This window comes from Colletotrichum lupini, chromosome 7 (assembly GCF_023278565.1).
Source record: "Colletotrichum lupini chromosome 7, complete sequence".
Taxonomy (NCBI): Eukaryota; Fungi; Ascomycota; class Sordariomycetes; order Glomerellales; family Glomerellaceae; genus Colletotrichum; species Colletotrichum lupini.
Genome location: NC_064680.1, coordinates 2822163 through 2843781, shown reverse-complemented (window position 1 = coordinate 2843781; position 21619 = coordinate 2822163). Strand labels below are relative to the sequence as shown.

General features: G+C 54.8%; 8 protein-coding genes across 8 annotated transcripts; 3 read left to right on the top strand and 5 right to left on the bottom strand.

The window, feature by feature from the left end:
• Positions 1–95: 95 nt before the first annotated feature.
• CLUP02_13881 (uncharacterized protein) lies at positions 96–2167 on the bottom strand (the record flags this gene model as incomplete). The annotated part of the gene is made up of 4 exons (XM_049292817.1): positions 96–147; positions 201–809; positions 1022–1325; positions 2161–2167. 4 exons carry the CDS (start codon positions 2165–2167, stop codon positions 96–98), a joined length of 972 nt encoding a protein of 323 aa, XP_049149963.1.
• A 1497-nt stretch (positions 2168–3664) lies between these two features.
• On the top strand, positions 3665–6146 carry CLUP02_13880 (ER lumen protein retaining receptor; the record flags this gene model as incomplete). The annotated part of the gene is made up of 6 exons (XM_049292816.1): positions 3665–4189; positions 4433–4754; positions 4851–4939; positions 5001–5085; positions 5141–5409; positions 5478–6146. 6 exons carry the CDS (start codon positions 3665–3667, stop codon positions 6144–6146), a joined length of 1959 nt encoding a protein of 652 aa, XP_049149962.1.
• An 884-nt stretch (positions 6147–7030) lies between these two features.
• On the bottom strand, positions 7031–8316 carry CLUP02_13879 (uncharacterized protein; the record flags this gene model as incomplete). Its single annotated transcript, XM_049292815.1, has 2 exons — positions 7031–7652; positions 7763–8316. 2 exons carry the CDS (start codon positions 8314–8316, stop codon positions 7031–7033), a joined length of 1176 nt encoding a protein of 391 aa, XP_049149961.1.
• Positions 8317–11903: 3587 nt separating this feature from the next.
• On the bottom strand, positions 11904–12986 carry CLUP02_13878 (short chain dehydrogenase; the record flags this gene model as incomplete). Its single annotated transcript, XM_049292814.1, has 1 exon — positions 11904–12986. One exon carries the CDS (start codon positions 12984–12986, stop codon positions 11904–11906), a length of 1083 nt encoding a protein of 360 aa, XP_049149960.1.
• A 1319-nt stretch (positions 12987–14305) lies between these two features.
• On the bottom strand, positions 14306–15195 carry CLUP02_13877 (adenylate kinase; the record flags this gene model as incomplete). The annotated part of the gene is made up of 2 exons (XM_049292813.1): positions 14306–14958; positions 15039–15195. 2 exons carry the CDS (start codon positions 15193–15195, stop codon positions 14306–14308), a joined length of 810 nt encoding a protein of 269 aa, XP_049149959.1.
• Positions 15196–15703: 508 nt separating this feature from the next.
• On the bottom strand, positions 15704–16340 carry CLUP02_13876 (uncharacterized protein; the record flags this gene model as incomplete). The annotated part of the gene is made up of 3 exons (XM_049292812.1): positions 15704–16001; positions 16109–16135; positions 16294–16340. The coding sequence occupies 3 exons, from the start codon at positions 16338–16340 to the stop codon at positions 15704–15706; spliced, it is 372 nt and encodes a 123-aa protein (XP_049149958.1).
• A 1171-nt stretch (positions 16341–17511) lies between these two features.
• On the top strand, positions 17512–19254 carry CLUP02_13875 (uncharacterized protein; the record flags this gene model as incomplete). Its single annotated transcript, XM_049292811.1, has 2 exons — positions 17512–17572; positions 17681–19254. The coding sequence occupies 2 exons, from the start codon at positions 17512–17514 to the stop codon at positions 19252–19254; spliced, it is 1635 nt and encodes a 544-aa protein (XP_049149957.1).
• Positions 19255–20093: 839 nt separating this feature from the next.
• On the top strand, positions 20094–21619 carry CLUP02_13874 (PX domain-containing protein; the record flags this gene model as incomplete). The annotated part of the gene is made up of 2 exons (XM_049292810.1): positions 20094–20354; positions 20438–21619. The coding sequence occupies 2 exons, from the start codon at positions 20094–20096 to the stop codon at positions 21617–21619; spliced, it is 1443 nt and encodes a 480-aa protein (XP_049149956.1).

The following is a 21619-nucleotide window of genomic DNA, read 5'->3' as shown; positions in this document are numbered from 1 at the left end:
TTTTAAAAGCGGACACCTTGTCCGAGAGTTTGACACAAACGCCTAAGCCCATACATCTATCCGTGAAAGTCGTACAGCCGCCTATGCCTCTTGATTCAGAGTTCATCAGTAGGAATCCATTGCATCTTGCTGTCGACGAACTTATGGCTAGAGAATATCATTAGCAACCAGTGGGTGCATTGGAGGTTATGAAGACTTACTTCATGAATTCCTGATTTGTCAAAGCCTTCTCTCCATACTCGGAGATGAGCATCTCCTTGTACTTGTAGGGGATCTTGGCCTTGACACCCTCAAAAGTGGTATCGAGCAAGGGATACAGGAACGTATCGCGGAACTCGTGGCCATTCTTGGTCGCCAGCACACCCTCGCCCTCGGGGTGATCCTCAACATAGCGAACGGCAGTGATATCGATGAACAGCCCATTGTCCATGTCGATCCATCGGGCGTCAATGACGTTGTCCTCGTCAAAGCTGTCCTGCCCCCGGTGAACGTAGTTGGGGTTCACCTCGAGCTGGAAATAGCGGCCCTGCGGGATGGTCGGATACTTGTAGTACCAGGTGGTCATGTTGTAGTAGGCGGCGAGGAAGTTGATGCCGTTCTCGGCGACTTGGACGTCGGCGTCCGAGTCCCAGGGGAGTGTCTGCTTGTTCCACCACCAGCCGAGGAGGGAGCCGTGCATGAGCCAGGTCTGGACGCCGAGGTCGCGGAGGGTGGCGAGGTAGGTCTGGATCAGGACCTGTACTGCTTCGCGCTGGGCCGTTGCGTTGAGGGGTTTCGTGGCGAAGCGGGCGTCGTAGTGGATTGAGAAGCTGGTGTGGGTGTTAGTTATACCGTCGAGAATAAGGTACTAGGTCGTGAGGAAGGTGTTGGTGTTGGTGATCTTCATGGGATGGTTTATTAGAGTTTCGGGAAGACGCTGGGTCGCTTCTTTCATCTCATCCCCCCCCCCCCCAAAATCTCATCGTCCCAAAGATATCGAAAGAGGCACAAAAATTGGCGTGAGAAGCATTTGATGACTTACTCTGATTCCTGAAAGTACTTGGGTGCTTTGCCCCGTGATTCCTTCCGCTCTTCCACACTAGGGGTTGAGGCTGAAGTTTTGTCTTGGATCGGTGTGGCTTGCGCGATGGTGAGACCAACGACGATCGTCGAAAGGAGGCGTCCGATTTGCATTTTGGCTTGATTTTCCGCCGTTTTACTTTGGCTGATATCGACTTTTTTGAAAGCTCCAAACTTTGTGCGACTTTGGCTTGTATGGTATTTTTTGAGAAATATGAGTATTGGAGAGCTCCGGAAGTTGCGGTCGTTTGATTCCTTCTCAGTTCCTGTTCGTCTGAGGTGGGCAAAACGTCATCGAGAGGTGCGGTGCGGTGCGGCGATAAGCAGGCAAGCTTGAACAGGGAGCAAGAGCGCTTGGTTCCTTCTTTCCCCCAAGTCCCTGCAGTATGAGAGATTCCGATTTTGCGGCGAGGTTGTCGAAAGTCGAGGGACGCCCGACCAGGTGCAAGCCAAGAAAGACTTTGATAAAGCAAAGCTCGATAGGTACACCAATCACTTTTTCCACCAGAGGAACAGTTCATCAAGAGGAGACGGGAGAGGAGGGGGCCGCACTGGTTTTATCTACCTCTAACTATTCCCAATAGACATACGCATATGCATTCCTTCCATCCTCCCCCCATCATCCCGTAGTGTATGTGCTGCGTGGTGTACGTACGACCCAATCCGCCGAAGAACCCGATGCGTGCTCCCGGTTACCCATCCATCGACGGGACGGGGTGAGAGAGAGAGGGGCGGCGAAGGCGCCAGACCGGGGTGTGTGTTCAGTTCCAAGGGCCGAAGCAACAGGTTAGCAAGAGGAAAAGCATGCGTAAGACCCCCCAAAAACCTGATGTGATCAACAAGCTTAGCCTCCTCCGAATTCGAACGCAAGTTGCAAGCCCCCAAACGGCGCGCGGGCGGTATTGCGGCAGAGACTCTGTCGAAAACCCATGTTCCCTTCTAATCCCAGCTCGCCCCCACATGTACCTACGTACGCGCCGGCACTGCGACAACCGCACAAACGGCCGGACCAACACAGCAAGCCCTGGCTGTGTCCTACGGGCAACAACAGAGCAGAGTAGATGGGAGCATCATCGATGGGCGTTTGGTGGGCCGACTTACCCGCCATTGATGGCCCAGGGTGAGCTTGCACCGCGTTAGAGAGAGCCGAAAATGCTCACCCAGGGCCCCGGCATGGGGTGTGGGATGTTGGGTTTCCTTTGACGTGACGGTGTAGGTCCGTAGCAGTGTCCCTGTTGGTGCTTTTTTTTTTTTTCGGCTGGGCCGCGTCATATTGTGCCCCCCATTTCTCCCACGGTGCCGTTTGGCGCTGCCGTGTGTCCCGCACCTCTTCCCGCACTAAAGATATCGCGGGCGGACCAGCATTGGGTGGCCCTTGCATACGTTGGGTTGCTTTTTTGGAATGGGAATATCCTATGGTGCTATGGTGCTATGGGCGATGCCTACCTGACTGTCGCCCACATCCCGAGGGGGGGGGGGGCGACTCCACGCAGCGTTAACAATGTGCTTACGACGTCTTTCTTAATTGTCCTTTGCTGCGCGCGGCGCAATGCTGTGGAATTTTAATGAGGCTCAAGCGGGCCCAAGGGGGATGCTGCTCCGATTGCTTTTTTGGCTTCGATCTTTATCCCCATTTGGCTCATTTGGGGGACCGCTGGAAATTGCACATGGGACGGGATGGAGCTTTGTGTTTTTGCGCTCGGGTGGCCGCGTTTGTTGTCTCATCGTCGCCGGAAGCCGTTTGGCTTGATTGCGATTACAGAGTGTCATTCAACGCGGTGAGATGCGTGGCCTGGTTATCGGTCATTGCATTTCATTCCATCATGATAAGTGACATGTGGGATCTCGGTAGTGCCATGGGCGATCCGACTCATGAATTTCGGTCAAGGCTCGAGAATGAGATCCTGCTATTCTAGAGCATTATCCTCTGTCTGTGCTCAACATCCTGACTTGTCCGTGAAGTGAAGATACAAGTGCAGCTATCCTCGTGGGTAGAGTTGATGGTAGAAAAGACAAATCCCGAGAATTAAGCTTGTCAGCAGAGGTAGCTGGCACACTAGTCCCCGAGATACGTTATAGCCTGGGACGACATCAGAAAAAAGGCCATCGGTTGCACCGAGTCCAAAAGATGGTAATATCGAAGTTCATGCTCAGAGTCACCTCGGGCCCTACCGAATTTGCGATACTGACACACTGAGTACATGGCACATAGTGTGGAGCGAATGCGATCGTCGACTTCTCGTCTCTTAGCACTTTACCCAGCTTCATTATCGCACAGTAGCTTCTGATTTGACAATTGGACAAATTCGTTGGAAATCTTGGCCTTCGTCGACGACTAGCGCCATGAACAGCTGCGCAACCCGGTCGGCCTAAGAAAGCACGGCCGGCCAGCTTTTGTACGAATATCCGTAGACCGGCGCGGAAGCAAGCGAGACAAGGGTCCCCGCCAAAAACAACAGCGCCGAGCCTGTGCACTGACGACTCTGCAATACAACACCATCCTGCTAGATGGCCATGAGATCGACTCTGCGGGAACTTGGGAAGAGGACTCCGCTCGCGCTACCAATATAGACCGACCCAAGCCAGCGGGTAAGGCAGGCCCAAAATGGCAGCCTCCAACTATGTCACCAGGCAGTACGCCTCTGAAGCTTTTGTAGAGAGCTGTGGCGCAATCCCCTTCGACTTGTCCCAAGACCCGGCAAGGGTCTGCCTGATTCATTACCTATCCACAGACGAATGGCTCCTGGCCAAGGGCAGACGCAATTGCGGCGAGTCGAGGCATGAGGCAGCCTTACGAGAGGTGCTTGAGGAGACGGGCTTCCGCTGCCGACTTCTGCCTGTTGATATGGCCACGCGGGCGACGGGACCGGATGACGATGCGAATGTCCCAGATCAAGCAGCCGCGCGTCGAGGACTCACGGAGCCGTTTATGCTGACGATGCGAGACGTTGATGGGGGATCTGGGGTGAAACTCATCTGGTGGTATGTCGCGACTCTTGAGAAGGGAACTGCGGAAGAGGCGGTCGGTGGGGAGGCTCAGTTTAGTGCGAGCTTCTTTGGTCTTGATGAAGCTGTACAGAGACTGACCTTTGAGGACGACCGAAACGTTCTGAGGAAGGCCATCCAAATCGTCAAACAAACAACCCTTGTGTCATAGGCAGCCAAGTTCGGTCAATAAGCAGCTTCTTCTACCTTGCTCATGCCCCCCGCCTGAAGATGCATTTCTTAATTGGGCATGGCCTTTGCAATACGCGCAGCAGCGCAGGTAATGTCAGGGCAATATCCACCCTTTCTTCACTGGCGCTATCCCTCAAGGTGGGGGTTACATAAGCGACCCTGCCAAATACGAGCCAATAGAAACTCTTCCTGGTAGGACAACGTGGCTGGGGGCCTGGGGCTGTCGTCACCTTCCCCCAGCACGGATAAGGCGCAGGCTCGAGCTGATAAGGCCAGCTGGTGCAGGTGCAGCTGGGGGGCGCAACTGCGTGACTGCCCGCGCGGCGTAAGAGCTGAATCTGGAAACTGGCAGGAGGGCACCTCGAGCTTCGTAACCTTCCCGCACTTTCAACTTGGAAATAGCTTCATTCCTCGGCTTGCTTATACCCATCTCACCCCTTCCCATCGCCGAGCTTCGTTTCAAACGGATCCGGCCTCTCCATCGGAGCTTCATCCGATTCTATTCTCCCCCTTCCACCGTGGGCGGCTCGCCGGCCTTCGTGTGATGTGAAACGGAGCTGCCGTTCCCTTTTCCCGTCCGTTCTTGTTTGCGTGTCGCAATCGCATTCCCCGAGTCCCTCACACCAACCACATCACAACTTCTCTACACATCAGAATACGCTGGAAGCTCGACTTCCCATCCGGCACCATGACTGCGTGGAACGTACGTGCTGCGTCGACCTAGATACGTGATTCCCGAGGCAGTCCGCTAACTAGCTGGCCAGGTATTTCGTTTCATGGGAGACATCTCCCATCTCCTCTCCAAATGCATCCTGATGATTGCGATACATCGCAACAGGAGTGCTGAAGGTACGCTGCCCGATTTTATACCACGAATGCCTGTTGACTGATGGTGTCTGCGCAGGTGTCTCCCTCATCACCCAGGGTCTGTACGCCTTGGTCTTCTGCACGCGCTACCTCGACATCTTCTCCGAACAATCAGCATGGAACTTCATCTTCAAGATATTCTACATTTCATCATCCTTCTACATCATCGGGGCCATGCAGTGGATCTTCCCCCGCACCAGAGAACGTGAGCTCTCGTGGAAGGTCGGCGCCGGCGTCTTCGGCCTCTCGCTCGTCTTGTCTCCCTTTGCCATGCTCATCTTTGAGAGCTGGTGGAGCTTCCGCGTCGTAAGTAAAGACCTCGCACGAAATGCTAGTCATTGCTGGCCATACAGCTGCTAACGTCATGCCAACAGTGGCTTTGGGACTTCAGCCAGATCCTCGAATCCATCTGCGTCCTGCCCCAGCTGCTCCTGCTTCGCCAGACCACCGTTCCGACCGTCATCGACTCCTTCTACCTCGTCACTCTTGGCTCGTACCGTGGATTATACCTGATCGGATGGATCACGCGTGAGCTCGACATCAACGACAAGGCGCCAAACACGGTCTCCGTCATCTTCGGCATTATCCAGACGGCGCTGTATGTCGACTTCGCCTGGGTATACTACACTCGCCAACGCGTCAAGCTCCGCAACGGTGGCATTGTTGATGCCGACGACCTGCGTAGAGGCTGGCTGCTCAACAGAATCTTTGGAAAGCGCATTGATGCCCACTCCGACGACGAGGAGAGCGCCCCTGCTCTCGGCGACGAAGATGGCCAGGGCCGCCGCGGTGGTGGACGGCCCAAGTGGGGTGCCCGTGGCATCTCAGTCAGCGCAGATGAGGGTGTTCTGGATACCGACCGGGACAACCAGCGCCGGGATGAAGAGCTCGAGGAGGGTGTCATTGACCCCGATGCCAAGATGCAGGATCCCGACGAGCTCGCCCGTGTGCTGGACGATGATGATGACGACGATACGAACAAGGCGTCCGGAAGCAATGGCACACCCGCCGGGATCGACAACGGTTCTGAGTGGCGCAACTAGCCCTCGGGCCACATACCTGTCCCGTTGCTCGAACCTGGTGGCCTGAATATCTACATCCCTCGACTCACCGCGTCCCGTAAGGGCTCGGCTCCACACACTGACGCCTCGGAGAAGGCTGTCTAGCGCTAAGTGGACACGAAGCCACTGAAGCGGGAAGCGTCGTGCTAGCAGAAGTATTTGTAGTGAACAGCGTACGAGGGCCACAAAGAGACGGTCTTCAAAGCGGAGTTTTTGGACATGGTTCTCTTTTGAGGGTATAAAATTGTTGTACGTTTTACGAGAGAATCAATACACAGTTGACTTTCCATGATGTATGCAGTTTCCATTCATGTTCCTTGTGTTGGCAGCGTCATCTATAGTCTGCGCCTGGTGCCTCTTCGTATATTTGCGGCATTCCAGACACATTCGTCCAAAATGCTGGACACTACTAATGAGCTTATACAACCATGTCTCGTTCGTGGACAGGCACGCCTTCTTCGCAAGCTGTCACTAGTCTCGAGTCAGGGGCTCGCCGTGCCTTCCGGGCGCCTCCCATCTCGTAGATCAAAACATCGCAAACTTGGGAGCTCCCTCGTCATAAGCGCCTCCAAACTCGCTCCAAATTCGCTCGAATACATCCAACACAACGCTTCGCCAATGTCATCGCTGTATATTATCACAAATGTTCCTTCCCCAAAGAGTGAATTCGCACCAGGACCAAAGGTCAGACCAAGAGTGAACAGCGTTGACTCTTGATGAACGGTTCCAGGTGTTGAGGAGGGTCGATAAAATACTCCAAATCGTTTCAACCAAAAACACAGAATCCCTCGTTTCATTACACGGGAATGAATTATTGACATGAAAATCGCTCCAACAATCTACAGGGACGTCGGTTCGTCGTTGGGTCAACCGGTCGTGGCCGTTGCGGCCGCAGTCGTAGTCGTAGTCGCGTTGGCGCCAATGACATCGTCAATATTCCCGCCAAAGGTTCGAATCTGCTCCACGCTCGTCAGGCTGGCCCACTGGCCCGAAAGCACGGCGCTATCGACATCGAACCCGCCAGACGCGGTGGTCTGGTTGATCCCCGTGGCGTTCTGTAAGTGACAGAACTGCGCCGTGCCCTTGACGAGCGCGACGCCGACGCAGATGCCGCCGCCGTCAAGGAACACGTCGTCGCCGACGGCGTCGCTGTAGCCCTGGTTGTACTGAGCGCAGAGCGTCATGCAGGTGAGCATATCCGGGACGGTCATGACGAGGATGTCGCGGAGGTACGGGTTGATCCCCTGGCGCATCGGGTAGTACGTGTTGCAGAGGATGTCGAAAGACATGACCTCGTCGTTGTTGAAGCGGATGGGGGAACCAGAGGCGTCGTAGGGTGTTACCGTCGTGTTCACGCCCGCAGTAGCTAGCGGGCAGTACGGGTTGATCGGGGCGGGCGAAGGGACGCCGAGCTGTTGGATTACGGCTTTTGGTTCGTTTTCGTCGGAGGGGCTGAATTTCGCAAAAAGGAGGACGCTTTCCGTCAGCCTTCGAGGCTGTCATGACGAAGACGGGGGAGGAGGAGAGACAAAGAGTTGACAGGAGGAATGGGTGGAAAGGTAAGGTAGGTAAATAGTAAGCTCGTTCGTCAGACGTACCGGTTAGCCAAACCCAACGCCAGACCCACGGCGATGGCGACGCCGACGATGATGACTCCCAGTGCGACTGCGGCCCAGAAGCGTAGCACGGTCAGACCCAAGATTGTCTTCCTCGGGTGCTGCTGTGGCCCCCTCCCGCCGATACCATCAAACCTCTGCCTCCATGCCGCCAAGGTGCCGCCCTGTTGCCGTTCGGGGTCGGCAGGCGCCAGAGCCGGCGCCGAGACGCGGTGGTGGTGGCTTTGTCCTCGTGCGGACACTGGCGCCGGTGTTACAACGGGCGCCTCGGAGCTGATTCTCGACTCTGGGTAGGGCGGCGAGGCGTCGGGTATGTCGTCCCCTCGGAGGTGGGCGCCCGGCGGGTAGGAAGTGAAGGACTCGATTTGCTGTATCCTGGGGGAGGAATCTATGGGCGATTGAGCCTCATTGTTTGGTAGTGGTGTTGTTGGTTGGAGTTGCGGTTGTGACGGTACGGAATTCGGGTCGATGGTCACGGTCCCGGGTTGACGCCGTTCGTGGATCGGGATGATGAACTTGTGCTTCTCCTCCTCCATCTTGACATTGCAGGCCCGCCGCGCGGCGGGCGGCGGGATTTGTTTGAAAGATTGGGAAAATAACGCAAAAGTCGTCCCTCAGTACCGCACGTTCCTGGCTTCTTCTAGATGTAGTTCGTATGTTCGTGGTGATTCTTCCCGGCCGACCAAAAGAAGCACCTCACAGCTGCTGGCGCATGCAGGGGCCCGCGCGTAGGATTCGAGGTACGTCCCGTCTCTGCAGGTCCTGAGGCCCTTCTTTCGTCTTCCCAGGCGACGTTGGGGAAGGGGATAAAAAGGTAGGGTATGGGAGCTACGGTAGGGCAGATAGACAGTCGTTTCTCGATCGGCGGTCCCTCACTTTGGTGTATCCGTCGCCTGTATCCGTCGGTAGGCAGAAACGAAATTGAAAAAGGATAAGCCTGGATTAAGGCAGATGAGGCGGCGGGAAAATGGGAGAACCCAGAAGTGGAAAACCGTCCGTCAAGCAAAGATACGTGGGGGGGGCCAAGGAATGGAGGACTGGTCGTCTTCGAAGGCGTTAGAGTGGCAGCCGGGTTCCCTGGAAGCAATGAATCCGTAAGAAAAAGGGGATGTAACGTGGAGTCTGGAGATGGTGTGCTGTTGTTGGTCGTCTTCGTCCAGTCTCTCTTGCCAGGGTTGTTGAGTCTTGAAGAAAGGTCGTCCTTGCCAAGTTCCCAAAGCTTGCTCTTGGATATAAACGCGCCAATGAAGGTTCCTTCCTGCTTTTTTGACTGTGCTTTCTTTCGACTGAGGAAAGTCCCAAAGAGCGGGCACTGCGCAGCTCAGCTCCTGCGATGGGGACGTGGAGGGGATAATATGGAAGGAGTTGGTTAAAAAGCCGGGATGAAGGCCTCGGGCGTTCCCCGGACAGGGGCGGGTGGGCAGCGGGCGCTTGTCCTCGACTCTCACGCCTCTTTCTACGGAGTGCAACTCTCCCACTTTCTCAGATACTCAGACTTCTTAGTGTATGGAGCACGCTACTACATAGCATACATCCAGAATGCTACACTCAAGCCGAGCCTGGGGGGGATCGGAGCCCAACACACTATGACACTGATTGACAGACAGCGTGTTCCCGCAGTCCTGCAGCAAAAAGCTGATTTTAAGATGTGGCTGTAGCCGATACAGTAGTGGACCCAACGACATGGGTGACCATGGAACGGGGAAAAGGTCGGACTGAAAAGCTTCCCATGGGCCATGACGGCAAAAAGATCCAAATTTAACCCTTGGGGAAAACTCGACCTACGTCGTATTCCCGCAACAAGCTTCGCTGCTTCACGGCTGCTCCTCGGACCATTTGGAAAGACAGTCGACACAGCGATATGCAAAGCGTGCGAGAGATACAGAGAGAGAGCGAGAAGTGGAAGAAGAAAGAGCAGCAGCAGCAGCAACGACAACAATGATGCCTAGACTTGGAGACCATTGCTTGGCAGAGAGCCAAAGGCTGACGCCCAGCCCTCCTTCGAGCCCTTCCTTGGGAATCCTTCTTTCGGCATTTGGAACCGATGGAACGACGATTACATACGCTGCCACGAGTCTGCTTCGCTGCGAGCCTACGAGTCTCTCTCGTCCTGCAGGGGGTTGCGATAGCGATGACCCCCGTTGGGTGAAATCGATCATCCTCCCGCCTTGCGTGAAAAGGGGAGTTCGTCCGGGCTCCCACTCGGGGGAAATGTGGAGGACCTGTCTCCAAAAAGTCTCCACGCACCTCTTTTCGGTCCGCTGACGCTCATACGCTTTCGCATCGACGCAAGACGCTTGTTGAGGGGTGGGGGGTTTGCACTTGCTTCTCTGAGTTTTGTTTGGTTTGGGCTGTTGAACATGAATCAAATGAAAGCTGAAGGGAACGACCAACCGATCACCAGTCAAGTCTCCGTCTCAATGGTCGAGAGAGAACTTCTGCTTTTCTGCGCCCGCAAAGACCCCCCTTCGTCTTCATGCTATGATTGCTATCTAGGGCTGACGACGTGGTATCCGGCAGACGCTGATCGATTCCATTAGGGCATGAGATGCGAAATGAGACAGACAGACAGCTTGTTCGTCAGGAAAGCCAAAGACGAATAGTAAAGGGCGCCCATAGTAAATGCCCAAACACAAAGCGCCAAGAAGGGCCCGGCGAAAAATTGTTGAAAAACAAAAGAGGTAGGGAAAAGAGGAAAAAAACGCCAAAAATTGTCAACAGGACTTAACGTCGGCCAAAGCCCGGAGCAGCCGACCCCTCGGGATGCAAACTGGAAAGTGGTCTGTCATCTCGGGGTCATTGTGGACTTGGTCCTTAACGTCGTGGGTAGGGCCGAGTCGACCGACCTGCCGACGGTCGACCTGTTTTTTTTTTCTCCACGGGGCAGACGGGGCGGAGGAGGAGAAAGCGGATTGTCCCGCCACGAGGTCGCGAGAGCTTTTCTTTTTGTCTAGTTTCCCCCTTGCCCCGGTTGCGACTCGCGGGGGGGAAAGATGCTGTTGTGGATTCTGGTATGATTTTGGTTAGTACCCGTAACTCTCGCCATTTTCTCGCGAAATGATTTCCGAAGATATGACGGTCACGTGCGGGCGGAAAGCTGCCAAGATGGGACGGTGCGTCCACGACCATCCAGCGGAAACTGGATTGAGCTTGCATGAGGTTAAGTCGACGACATTTGTAGTCATTTCTGCCTTTATTAAATTCGCCGTGTTATTTGATATTGGTGAATAGACTAACAAACGCTTTTCGCAGGTGGATTTGCTGTGCGGGACCAGGGGGACACCGCAGTCATACTTAGGAATAAGAGAGTACTACACTTGATGTTCAGTTCATGTTTGTGATATGTTCGGACCTTGTTCAACTTCTATCGTAGTATTCGTGTTACAGGAGGCGTGCTCTCTGCGGTATCTGGTTTCGATTGAACGCTTCATTCAGCCTTCAAAACTCGGAGGCTTCTGCTGAGGACGCAAGTGTATGACAATTTAGCGTGCCGCTCATTGCTTAAGTTTTCTTTCCTCCTATGCCTCTCGAGGTGTGTGATGTGAGAAGTGAACTACATTACACAGGTGATTAAAGTTATGGTATCAAAAGTAATACGGCTAGAAATGTAGGCGAGAGAGAACTTGTTGGCGGCAGTTCATTTCGTCACCCACTGGGAGACTTGAAGGAACGTCACTTTCCAAAGCACCAAGCTAACTAATCTCGATCAACAACACATGGCCAGGTGCTCCCAGGTGTGATTATAGAGACCAATTCAAAAAGAGGTGAGGATTAAAATGCCTTTTGGTAACCGAAACCCATTGGCCAAGCCGTTCCTGTGTCTTTTCCTTTCTCCAACGCTGACATTACTTGTGAGCCAGGCAGGGGTACTACAACTCGTTTTCTTCACCACAAGAAGGCCGAGAACATGTCCCTAAGCACCGCGGCGAGTTCAGATTCTTTCCAAAATATGATGAGGAGTAGGAAGGTTTACATTTGAGAAGAGCCATGAGACGTCCGCATCGTCCCAAGAACAAAAGGACTTTGCGTCCCTTATTCAACAAGAGACCACTCATACAGACTGGTCAATGTGATTTCCAAACGTCTCACTCAAAAACTATCACCATATACGAAGACAATATTCTTACCAGTCGCCGCCTGCTTCCTCTGGCAACCCAACCATCTCCAAGCTCAAAGCCCACAATCTCTCCTCTTCCCCCCTATCCCAAGCCCACGAAGCATACCCCTCGCCCGCCCATCCCAGATTCTCCCCTGTCTCTCCCTTGACCTCACAGTCCTCCAGATAAAACGGTCCTGTCCCTTCAAACTCCTTCCCCAACGCAGCCAGCACCGCCGTAGCAGCCCCTTGCGCAGGACTCTTAACCGTCCTCCACGCCGCCTCGTTCCCCCTTAACGCCTCCATTTGTTCTTTCACCCCAACCTGTAACCCCGTCATCGCCGTGCCCGGGTGAACGCTATACCCGTGAATCCCCCCGCCTCCTACTCTGACCCCATACCGCCGGTCCACGCCGTTAGCCATGAGTATGTTGGCCGTCTTGGACTGCCCGTAGGCTCTGTACCCCTCGTACGCGCCGGGACTGACAAAATTAACGTCGGACCAGTTCATCCCCTGCAGCCTGTGGCCCGAGGACGTGACATTCACAACCCGCGCCGCGGACCCGGGCGTCGATGACGAGGCCATGAGGTCTCGTAGCTCCGTGAAGAGGAGAAAGTGCGCGAGGTGGTTCACCCCAAACTGCATCTCGAAGCCGTCCTTTGTTCGGCTCCCTTCGGGTGTGTACATCACCCCGGCATTGTTAATCAAGATGTCCAACCGGTCACTGCGCCTCTTGAACTCCGCCGCCGCGGCCCGTACGCTATCAAGGCTGGCGAGGTCCATCTCGAGGAGCTGTACATTTGGCGCCGAGGCGAGAGACTCGTCGTCTCCGTTCTCGTCTAGAGCGGCCCGCGCCTTGGAGAGGTCTCGTGCCGTGCCGTAGATGGTCGCGCCGGTCGCCGCGAGAGCTTTGAGCGTCTCGATGCCCAGACCCGAGGAGACGCCGGTGACGAGGGCGACTTTGTGCGGGAGTTTACCGACGAGGTCTTGGTCTTGTACGATTTGGAGGGCCGTTGGGCGGGCGTCGCCTGGTCCGGCGAGGTTTTCGTATTTATGCAGCTCCGTGTACCGACTAGGCGGAGGAGGAGGAGGAGGAGGGATTTGAGACATGATTAATGTTGAAGGCTATGTATTGGAATGGAATTTAGGCGTGTAAGTGTAGATAGAATCGCGTCGTTTTCTATGAGAGATTAATACACCAGAAGACCGAGCTCGCGTTGAGACAGAGTTCATCAGCCCAGGAATCATCATCAAGCCATCTTCGTACATATATACATATATACTCATCTATCAATCTCTTCCACGCCAGACGACACTTTCAGGGAGGTTGCCGCAAGCCGCAGACCGTGAGAACTTCCGCCTTAAGTCCGGCCATCCAGTAAGCAGCAGCAGTCAACCCATTCAATAACCTACAAGACTTCGAGGCCGCCTTGGCACCACTAGCAAGCCTACCAGACTCGTCGTATGACAGAACAAAGGGCTTGACCATGCAAGGTGGTCGGTGTGCCCCGGAAACCCGCAGCTTTCCTCCGAGACTGTGGACCCTGCATTAAATCCGGGCCGGACCTTTGGCTGCCACGGTACGTCACGGGAGTCACGGGACGGCAAGCTCAAGTCTACCCCCTTCTCCCCGCCGAAGAATATGGAATCACTCGGCGCCGGATGGCGCCGGGGAGGTATCCGGAGGTGTCTCAACAGCCTCACAGTACCTTACAATGTCCCGTAGATGCGTATACGTGTGTAGTCCGTCGAACCAGAGAGATGAGAGGGGTCTCGGACCAAAGGGTGAACCGCGTAACCCAAGAGCCGACCTACCACGTTGACCGCGGTGTCGCAGTGGCCCGGGCAGAGAGAGAGAGAGAGAGAGAGAGAGAGTGCTTGTTTGGATGACAGCAAGGCACCCTTGCCGCCCGATGGCTATCTTACCCCGCGGCACACGTTACAGCATCTACTAGAATACTACCCGAGGTCTAGTTCTGCCCATCATTCGTGCAAAGAGGTACCACTTTCGAAGTCGACCTTACTCGGAAATCCGACTTTCAGATGGTTGCAAGACTAAGCTGTTTTAGTTGCTTGAACTTGAGGGGAGTCTCAAACAAACTCGTTTAGACTTACCTTACGTACAAAGGTTTGGCGGGTTAGCATTACGCGCCTATTCACCTTATCCAATCGTGTGTACGCAGGAGGCTAGTGACCGTGCAGAGCACAGCCAGGAGATGCGTGTAAGAGATGAAATATTTGTACATTGTTAAAAAATACTCATGATAACTATCGACATTTCAAGCCGCAGATTGTTTGCGCTGCATCCGCCCTGGGGGATTATTCCCGTCCGTCCGACCTGCCCGTTTTTAGCCATGGGTCTTTCTGGCCAGCCCGAGGTATCTTGACCACGTATAACTCCTGTAGATATGACAAAAGATGAATTCAAATCAATGAACGAAGCGCTTCTCGAATTCGTCGAAGAGCAGGGGACTGATTTCGTCGCTGCTCATGCCCTCGACCTCCCAGAGAACGCCCTTCTTATCGTAGTGTTCCAGAAGAGGCTCGCTGGTCTCCTGGAACTTGCGGAAGCGCTCCTTGTACACCGCTTCAGTGTCATCCGGGCGCTGTGTGAGGGGCTCTCCCGTGACATCGTCTTTGCCGGGAATCATGGGGGCGTTGAAGGATGTGTTGTACACGCGTCCCGAGGGCTCGTGGACCCAGCGGCCGGAGATGCGCTCCATGATGACGTTGAACGGGGTCTTGAGCGACACCACCAGGTTGATCGGAATCAACTTGTCGCAAACCGCCGCCTGGGTGGCAGTCCGTGGGAAACCATCCAGGATGAAAGAGGCGTCGGGGTCTTCGGATGCCTCGGGGGGCCCATGGCTGTCGAGAGCTCCGGTAGCCGTGACAAAGTCATCTAGCTGCTCTTCGTAGAACGAGTCGACTGTGGCGGCGGAAGATGACAAGGTCATAACCTGAGGCCTTCTGCGGCTGTTGAGAAGCCAGCCGTTTTTGTACATCTCGTTGGAGATGAGGCGCATGATCAGATCATCAGCCACGAGTCCACCGGACTTCATGGTGTTCTCAACCTTGATACCTGCAAGAAGGAGAGGTCAGCATGGGTAGGAGGATGTGTAGAGCAAGCGCTGGCTGGCAGTAATAGCATGTGACACTTACCGAGGGGGGTCCGGAGCTTGACATTGTTGCGAAGCAGGTCTCCGGTGCTAATAGACTGAATCTGGGGAAACCGTTGAAGGAGTCGTTCGGACTGCGTTCCTTTTCCAACACCGGGGGCTCCGACGAGAATAACGCGGGCAGCTTTGCGGAGTCTCATAGTATACACGAATCAATGAACGTTTGGCGCAGGTAATGTGGTTGAATTGGGAGTGACGGAGGAGGGGTTGGTTCGAGGTATATCCGCAGGTACTACGTATCGGTAGCTTCGAAATTGGCGGGAATGAGATGGCGCTGGCCCCAAATTGTGCGGGGGAAAAGGAACGAGTCGGAATCGCGAGACCCAGACGGGATCGTGTTCGGAGGGTATTCAGGAGAAAGCCATGATCTTTACAGGACGACGGACGTTGGTATATAGCGACAATCTAGGGAGGGGAGGAAGAAGAAGGAGGAAGAAAAGAGAGAGGAAGCGCAAAGGTTGAGGTGGTTGTGAAGGAATGCCGAAAAGGAGGGTGGAGAACAGCGAGCGGACGTAGAACCGCGGTGGTGGGATGCAGGCGAGTGCAGCGACGGGGGTGCTGGTGCGCACCTCGGACGGGGATGCTTGGAAATCGGTCGATTTGACGGATGGGTGTTGAGGGGACCCGAGGAACGTGTGTCGACTCTGGCTATGTGGCCGACGGCCGGATCTCGCTGTCTCTCTCTCTCTCCTCCAAAGACCCTCCGCTGGTTCTATCCGTAGAGATTGGCAGCGTGGCAGCGTGCTTGCTGGTGTCAATCTTCCTCCACCGGTGCGCCGTCACTGGCTCGACTGAATTGCTGGCTTCTCGGGGTGGGTCGGGATTCGCAACTTCACCCCCGTCAAGTTGGCAGTTGGTGCTGGACCCTGAGCCTTGGGCTGGTTGCTTCCAAGTTTGCCTCGACTCGTCTGGTCGGCCGGTCTCAAGCTCTAAAGTCCGGGGTACGCTAAGGCAGCCAGGGCACAGTGTCTCCGAGTCTCGTCACTCTTCCGCAGGTGCTGGTGCTGGTGCTGGTGCTGGTGACGATGTTGAGATAAGATAGCATCTACGTACCTCGAGAAGGTCGCAATCTGGTGCCAGCTGGCAAGGGAAAGTCAGCAGTCGAATGACGAGCTTGTGATTTCCCACCAAAAAAATGTCGAGCGGAGTCGGGAGAAAATTCAGGGAGTCTTACGGATATTGTTGAGGGCGCTTTACAGTTTGCTATTAGCAACACTACTGCCACAGCCAGTACATACGCAGTAGGCAACATTCCGATGCCGCACTTGGATTGCCCGTCAGTCATCAGTGATTTGCCCAATTGTTTGCTCAGTGTTTCGCGCCACAAACTCTCCTGGTCAGAGAAAGCTACCAGTTGCACAGCGATGGAGGAGGCTTGACGTTGGCGATATAACGGGACAATATCCCCAAGTTTTCTATGTCTACTGCAATGGCTTCTTGACTCCTATTCTAGCAGTTCAAATTGTCAGCTACACAAGTAACAACAGCCCAGGAACTGTGCCAGGCTGCTGCAAATTGACCACTGCGGACGGCACTGTCCGATACCGCCGATCTGTCTCCTCCACATTGCCAAACGGCATCATCTGAGAAGCCCACGTAACTTGTAAGAAGTTCAAGTTCCAACAAAAGGCGAATGGCCAGGTTCAGCCCACAGAGTTCCTCGACAACGCACTGCCCGGTAACTAGTTGCCGGTTGCTGTCTACTAACACCGACACGGGTTAAGGGAGCGATTTGCACAGCCCGAAAGCCCATAAAGTCAAGCTTCTGGTAGCTAAGGCCAGGATGACCCACCGATCTACAGGAGACGGCCGTCGTCTTTGGCTTAATATCCTTGTGGCGATGGTGCCAGACGAACGAATGAGCGGGTGGAAAACCGTACAAACAGTGGTCGAAGCCAAAGCAGCAGCACACAAACCAGCTGTGCCAGCCCAGAACTGACAAGTGGCACGGGCTCGGCCCAGCACGCCCAGGTACGTATCTTCAGACAAAGTGAACCGGGATCTGAGGTGGTCCCTACAGGTCTTTCTAAGGTTCAAAGGTACATACTTACAGTGCTGTGGTGCTTGCTCAGCATCTCCATCCTCCCGCAGTGCCAGCGGCCAGCCCGCCTTTCATTGTCTGCAAGCGAACCCCGAGAGAAGCGAAGGAGGCAAAACCCCGTGATCTCGCACGTGCTGTTTCTGGTAGTCTCTGGGCCCCCCCGGCCATGGGTGGTTTCGGAAGCCAGGGACAAGTCGTGGTAGCATTCCATTTGATGCGATCGGTTGCCCTCCATTCCAGAATTCTTGAGTTCGTTTCGCATCATTGTACATCTTCCACTTCTCCATCATTGTCTTTAGTTGTAGTATACTGCCCACCTCCAGATAGTCGCCCATGATCGCTGCTCTTCGGTAGTCCGCTCTTTATCCACAACAACTCCATCAAACTCTCTTGATTGCCAGTCAACCGCTGCAGAATGAGCGCCTCCGCCAGTGTCGCTCGTCGGGCGGCGATTGCCAACCCTCTCCTGGGCAACGGTAAGTCCATCCCCTGCGTATGCTTCCTGCCCGCTCACCCATCTCCATGGACTGTCTTTTTTTGTACCGGACTGGACACGCCTGCAATTCGTCTCTAACATCTTCCAGCGCGTGCGCTCTCTAGCCTCGGTGTTTCGTCAGCTGTGCTCGGCCGGAACGCAAGACATCTTCCTCGACGAGTAAACGCCCTCGCCCTCCTTGTACCTGTCCGTCATCTGGGTACCGACCACCACAACCACGGCCAGTCCTCCGGCCCGCCGCCGGGCTTCAATGTCGAAGCGGCTAAGAAGCCCCTGCCCAAGGAAAGCACCCCGGCGGCGAAGACCGACTCAAAGGCTGCCGCCGAATCCAAAGATGCGGCTGCGAGTGAGAGCAAGTCATCCAAGGATGCCGCGGCAGCAGACAAGGCTGAGACCGACGCATCATTGTCGGAACTAGCGGCCGCGAAGGGAACCTCTGCAGATGCCGAAAAGACCGCCAAGGAGAAATTGACAGTTTGGCAAAAGGTCAAGAAGGAGGCTCACCATTACTGGGACGGAACGAAGTTGCTCGCCACAGAAGTCAAGATCAGCACTCGGCTTGCCTTGAAGATGGCCGCTGGCTACGAACTCAGTCGGAGAGAGAACCGCCAGTTGCAACGTACTGTTCAGGATCTTGGACGTCTTGTACCCTTCTCTGTCTTCGTCATTGTCCCTTTCGCCGAGCTTCTGCTTCCAGTGGCTCTCCGCCTGTTCCCTAACATGCTGCCAAGCACGTATGAGGGACAAAAGTCAAAAGACGCCAAGGCGACGATCCTCAGAACGACGCGCAAAGAAGTCAGCCAGTTCTTGCGGTCCAGTCTTAAAGAGACTGGTCTGCCGTTGACTCCGGCAACAACCCAGAGTGAGGCATTTACCACATTCTTCCGGAAACTTAGGTCCTCCGGCGAGTCGCCCACCCGCGAGGACATCATCAAGGTCTGCAAGATCTTCAAGGATGACTTGACCCTGGACAACCTCTCCAGACCCCAGTTGGTTTCCATGTGCAGATACATGAACCTCAACACCTTCGGTACCGACAACATGTTGCGGTACCAGGTCCGTCACCGCATGCGCCAGATCAAGCGTGACGACAGACAGATTAGCTACGAGGGTGTTGACAGTCTCAGCGTCGGTGAACTGCAGATGGCTTGCGCCAGCCGCGGTATCCGTACAGCGAGCGTCTCTCCCGCGAGAATGCGCGAGTACCTTCAGCAGTGGCTTGACCTCAGACTGAAGGACGGCGTCCCCTCCACTCTGTTGGTTCTGAGCAACGCCTACATGTACGGCCAGGTGGCTGCACACAGCCAGATCGAGGCCCTCGTCGGTGTTCTCTCGTCTATCCCCGACGAGCTGTTCCACGAGATCTCCCTCGAGGTGTCAAGCGCTGAGGGCGCCGCTACCAACAAGCAGCGCCTGGAGGTTCTCAAGGAGCAGCAAGAGCTCATCGATGAGGAGAACAGCCAGAACGAGGAGAACGCGAGCTCTGGTTTTGCCACCCCTCGCGATATTGACAACATCGACGAGAAGGAAGAAAGCCAGTCAGCGGATGCTCAAGCTGCTACGTCTACCCAGGCCAAGGAAGCCAAGGAGGCCGAGCAGGAGATGTTGATTGCCAGAGATGGAAAGGCGCAGGTTGAGAAGGCGGAGAAGAGCGACAAATAAAGCGCTCGCAGCTGTAGACAAGCATTATCTTTTTCTTTGTTAGACGTGTATGGCATAAGGCTGGGTAGCGTGTACTAAAAGAAGAGGGTTCACAACACCCCCAGGGAACATCACAGGGCACTAGAAAGATCCATCTCAGGAAGCAAATAGATTTCACTACTGTATAATGGTGGCCGTTGTATGCGTTGCTAGCAAGCTTTCCCCCATAACGACTAAAATTCTCAGACAAATCTGTTCAAAAGCCATTTAGCTCTGTGGTTCGTTTCGCTCATCTGAAGGAAGAGTGCAGCTGGCCTGAGCTTCTAGTGTTACGCTCGACGATCCGAGGCAACCCCCTGGTCTTCTTCTGTCGTCTGTTTCTAGGTTGCGTCTGCTTTGGCTGGCGTCGTCATAGCCCTCCGGAACTGGAGGTCTGATAGTGTTGCACGGCTGCTAGCGAGCTACCTCATCGCCCACCGCTTTCAGGGACATGTGTGGGTACCTGCCATCTCCCCGCTATCGCGCTGCCCAACCGCATCAGGTCAGCTACACTAAGCTCGCAGCGTCACCTCTCATGGTTCAGCGACAGGCAGCTCTTGCCCATTCCCCACCACTGCCGCCGACACTTCCAGCCCATTGTCCGGCAAACGAGACGTTCTTTCCGCCAACTCCATCCGTTGTGACGATCCAAGATCAAGCCTCCTAGATCTGATTGTTTACAAACTTCGCGATTCCAATTCCTGTCGCTGCGTCCTCTGGCTCACCCCACGATCCTCATTCCTAGCTTCTCCAATACTAAAAGCGACTACTCCGGATCCCGACAGCAACCACATAACCCCACGTCCGCCTAGCAGGACGCCATGGCGGTCATGGATCAACACCAAGATGATTTTTCTAATGTCTCCTGGAATACGGACGAGCACACTGCTGCCGAAAGCTCGAGTTCAGTGACGGCCACTGAGTACGATGAGGATGCCGATAGAAACGGACACCATGCCTACGAAAGCGATGCACCTGGCAATGACGACGACCGGGAAGTTCTGGACTGCACAGTTTCTGAGCCGCTCAAGGAAAATGAAGGCTCCAAAGATACCTTTGTTTCCTACCTCATCACCACCAACGTAAGAAGACTCAAGCTGCTTTGTAGAGTTTGGCTACAAAGCTGCGATTATGGCTTCTTCGCGCGCTAACACGGATTCTACAGACCACATTCCCCTCCTTCCAGAGATCGCATACCACAGCCCGGCGACGGTTTACAGACTTTGTCTTCTTGTATAAGGCACTGAGCAGAGACTACCCTACCGCCGCGGTTCCTCCTCTCCCCGATAAACAGCGTATGGAATATGTTAGTGGCAACCGCTTCGGGCCGGACTTCACCAACCGCCGAGCGCATTCGCTGCAACGCTTCTTGAACCGCCTCTCCCTCCACCCCGTCCTCCGTCGAGCTGATATCCTTCACATTTTCCTCGAGAGTCCGGACTGGAACGCCACAATGCGCAGTCGCAGCCTCAGAGGATCTCAGAGCAGCGATGCCGGAAGTAGCGGCGTGTTTGACAACCTTACCGATAGCTTCCTCAATGCCTTTTCCAAGGCTCACAAGCACGACAAGCGGTTCTTGGAGGTCCGGGAAAGAAGCGACAAACTTGACGAGGATTTGGCCCACATCGAGAAGGTTGTAGCGCGCGTGGCGCGCCGGGAGAACGATCTCGAACTGGACTTCAAGGATCTGGCAGAGCAATTCCAGAAGCTCATCACTCTGGAGCCTGGTGTTGAGAGCGAAGTCCGACACTTCGCCAACTCGATCGAGGACACTGCTATGGGCCTGCGAAAGTTGAAGGATGTCACTGATGGAGACTACCTTGGCAGTCTCCGGGACATGCAAGCGTACAGCACGGCACTGAAGAGCCTGTTGAAGGCGCGAGAGCAGAAGCAGGTGGACTACGAGCAGCTCACGGAGTATCTTAACAAGAACACTGTCGACAGGGACCAGCTCCAGTCCGGCCATGGCTCCGGAGGCCTGTCCGGTGCCAGCGGCCGACTGATGCGCAAGCTCGAAGACGTGCGTGGAGTCGATCACGAGCAAGCCCGTCGCGATCGCCAAAGGAAGCTGGAGATGAACATTGACAAGCTTACTACCGAGGCGGAGCGGGCCAAGAAGACGAGCGAAATGTTCGACGACGAGGTGGTCAAGGAGGTCGCCGACTTTGAGCGAATCAAGCGAGTCGAGTTCAAGAAGCAGCTCGGAGGCCTAGCCGACTCCCACATTGAATTCTACGACGAAGTTACGGAAATCTGGGAGAGCTACGTCAAAGCGATGGAGGAGCAAGGCGTTTCGGGCACCCGCAGCACCGGTGTTGAGCCTCCTGGTCGCCGGTTGGCGGAGTAG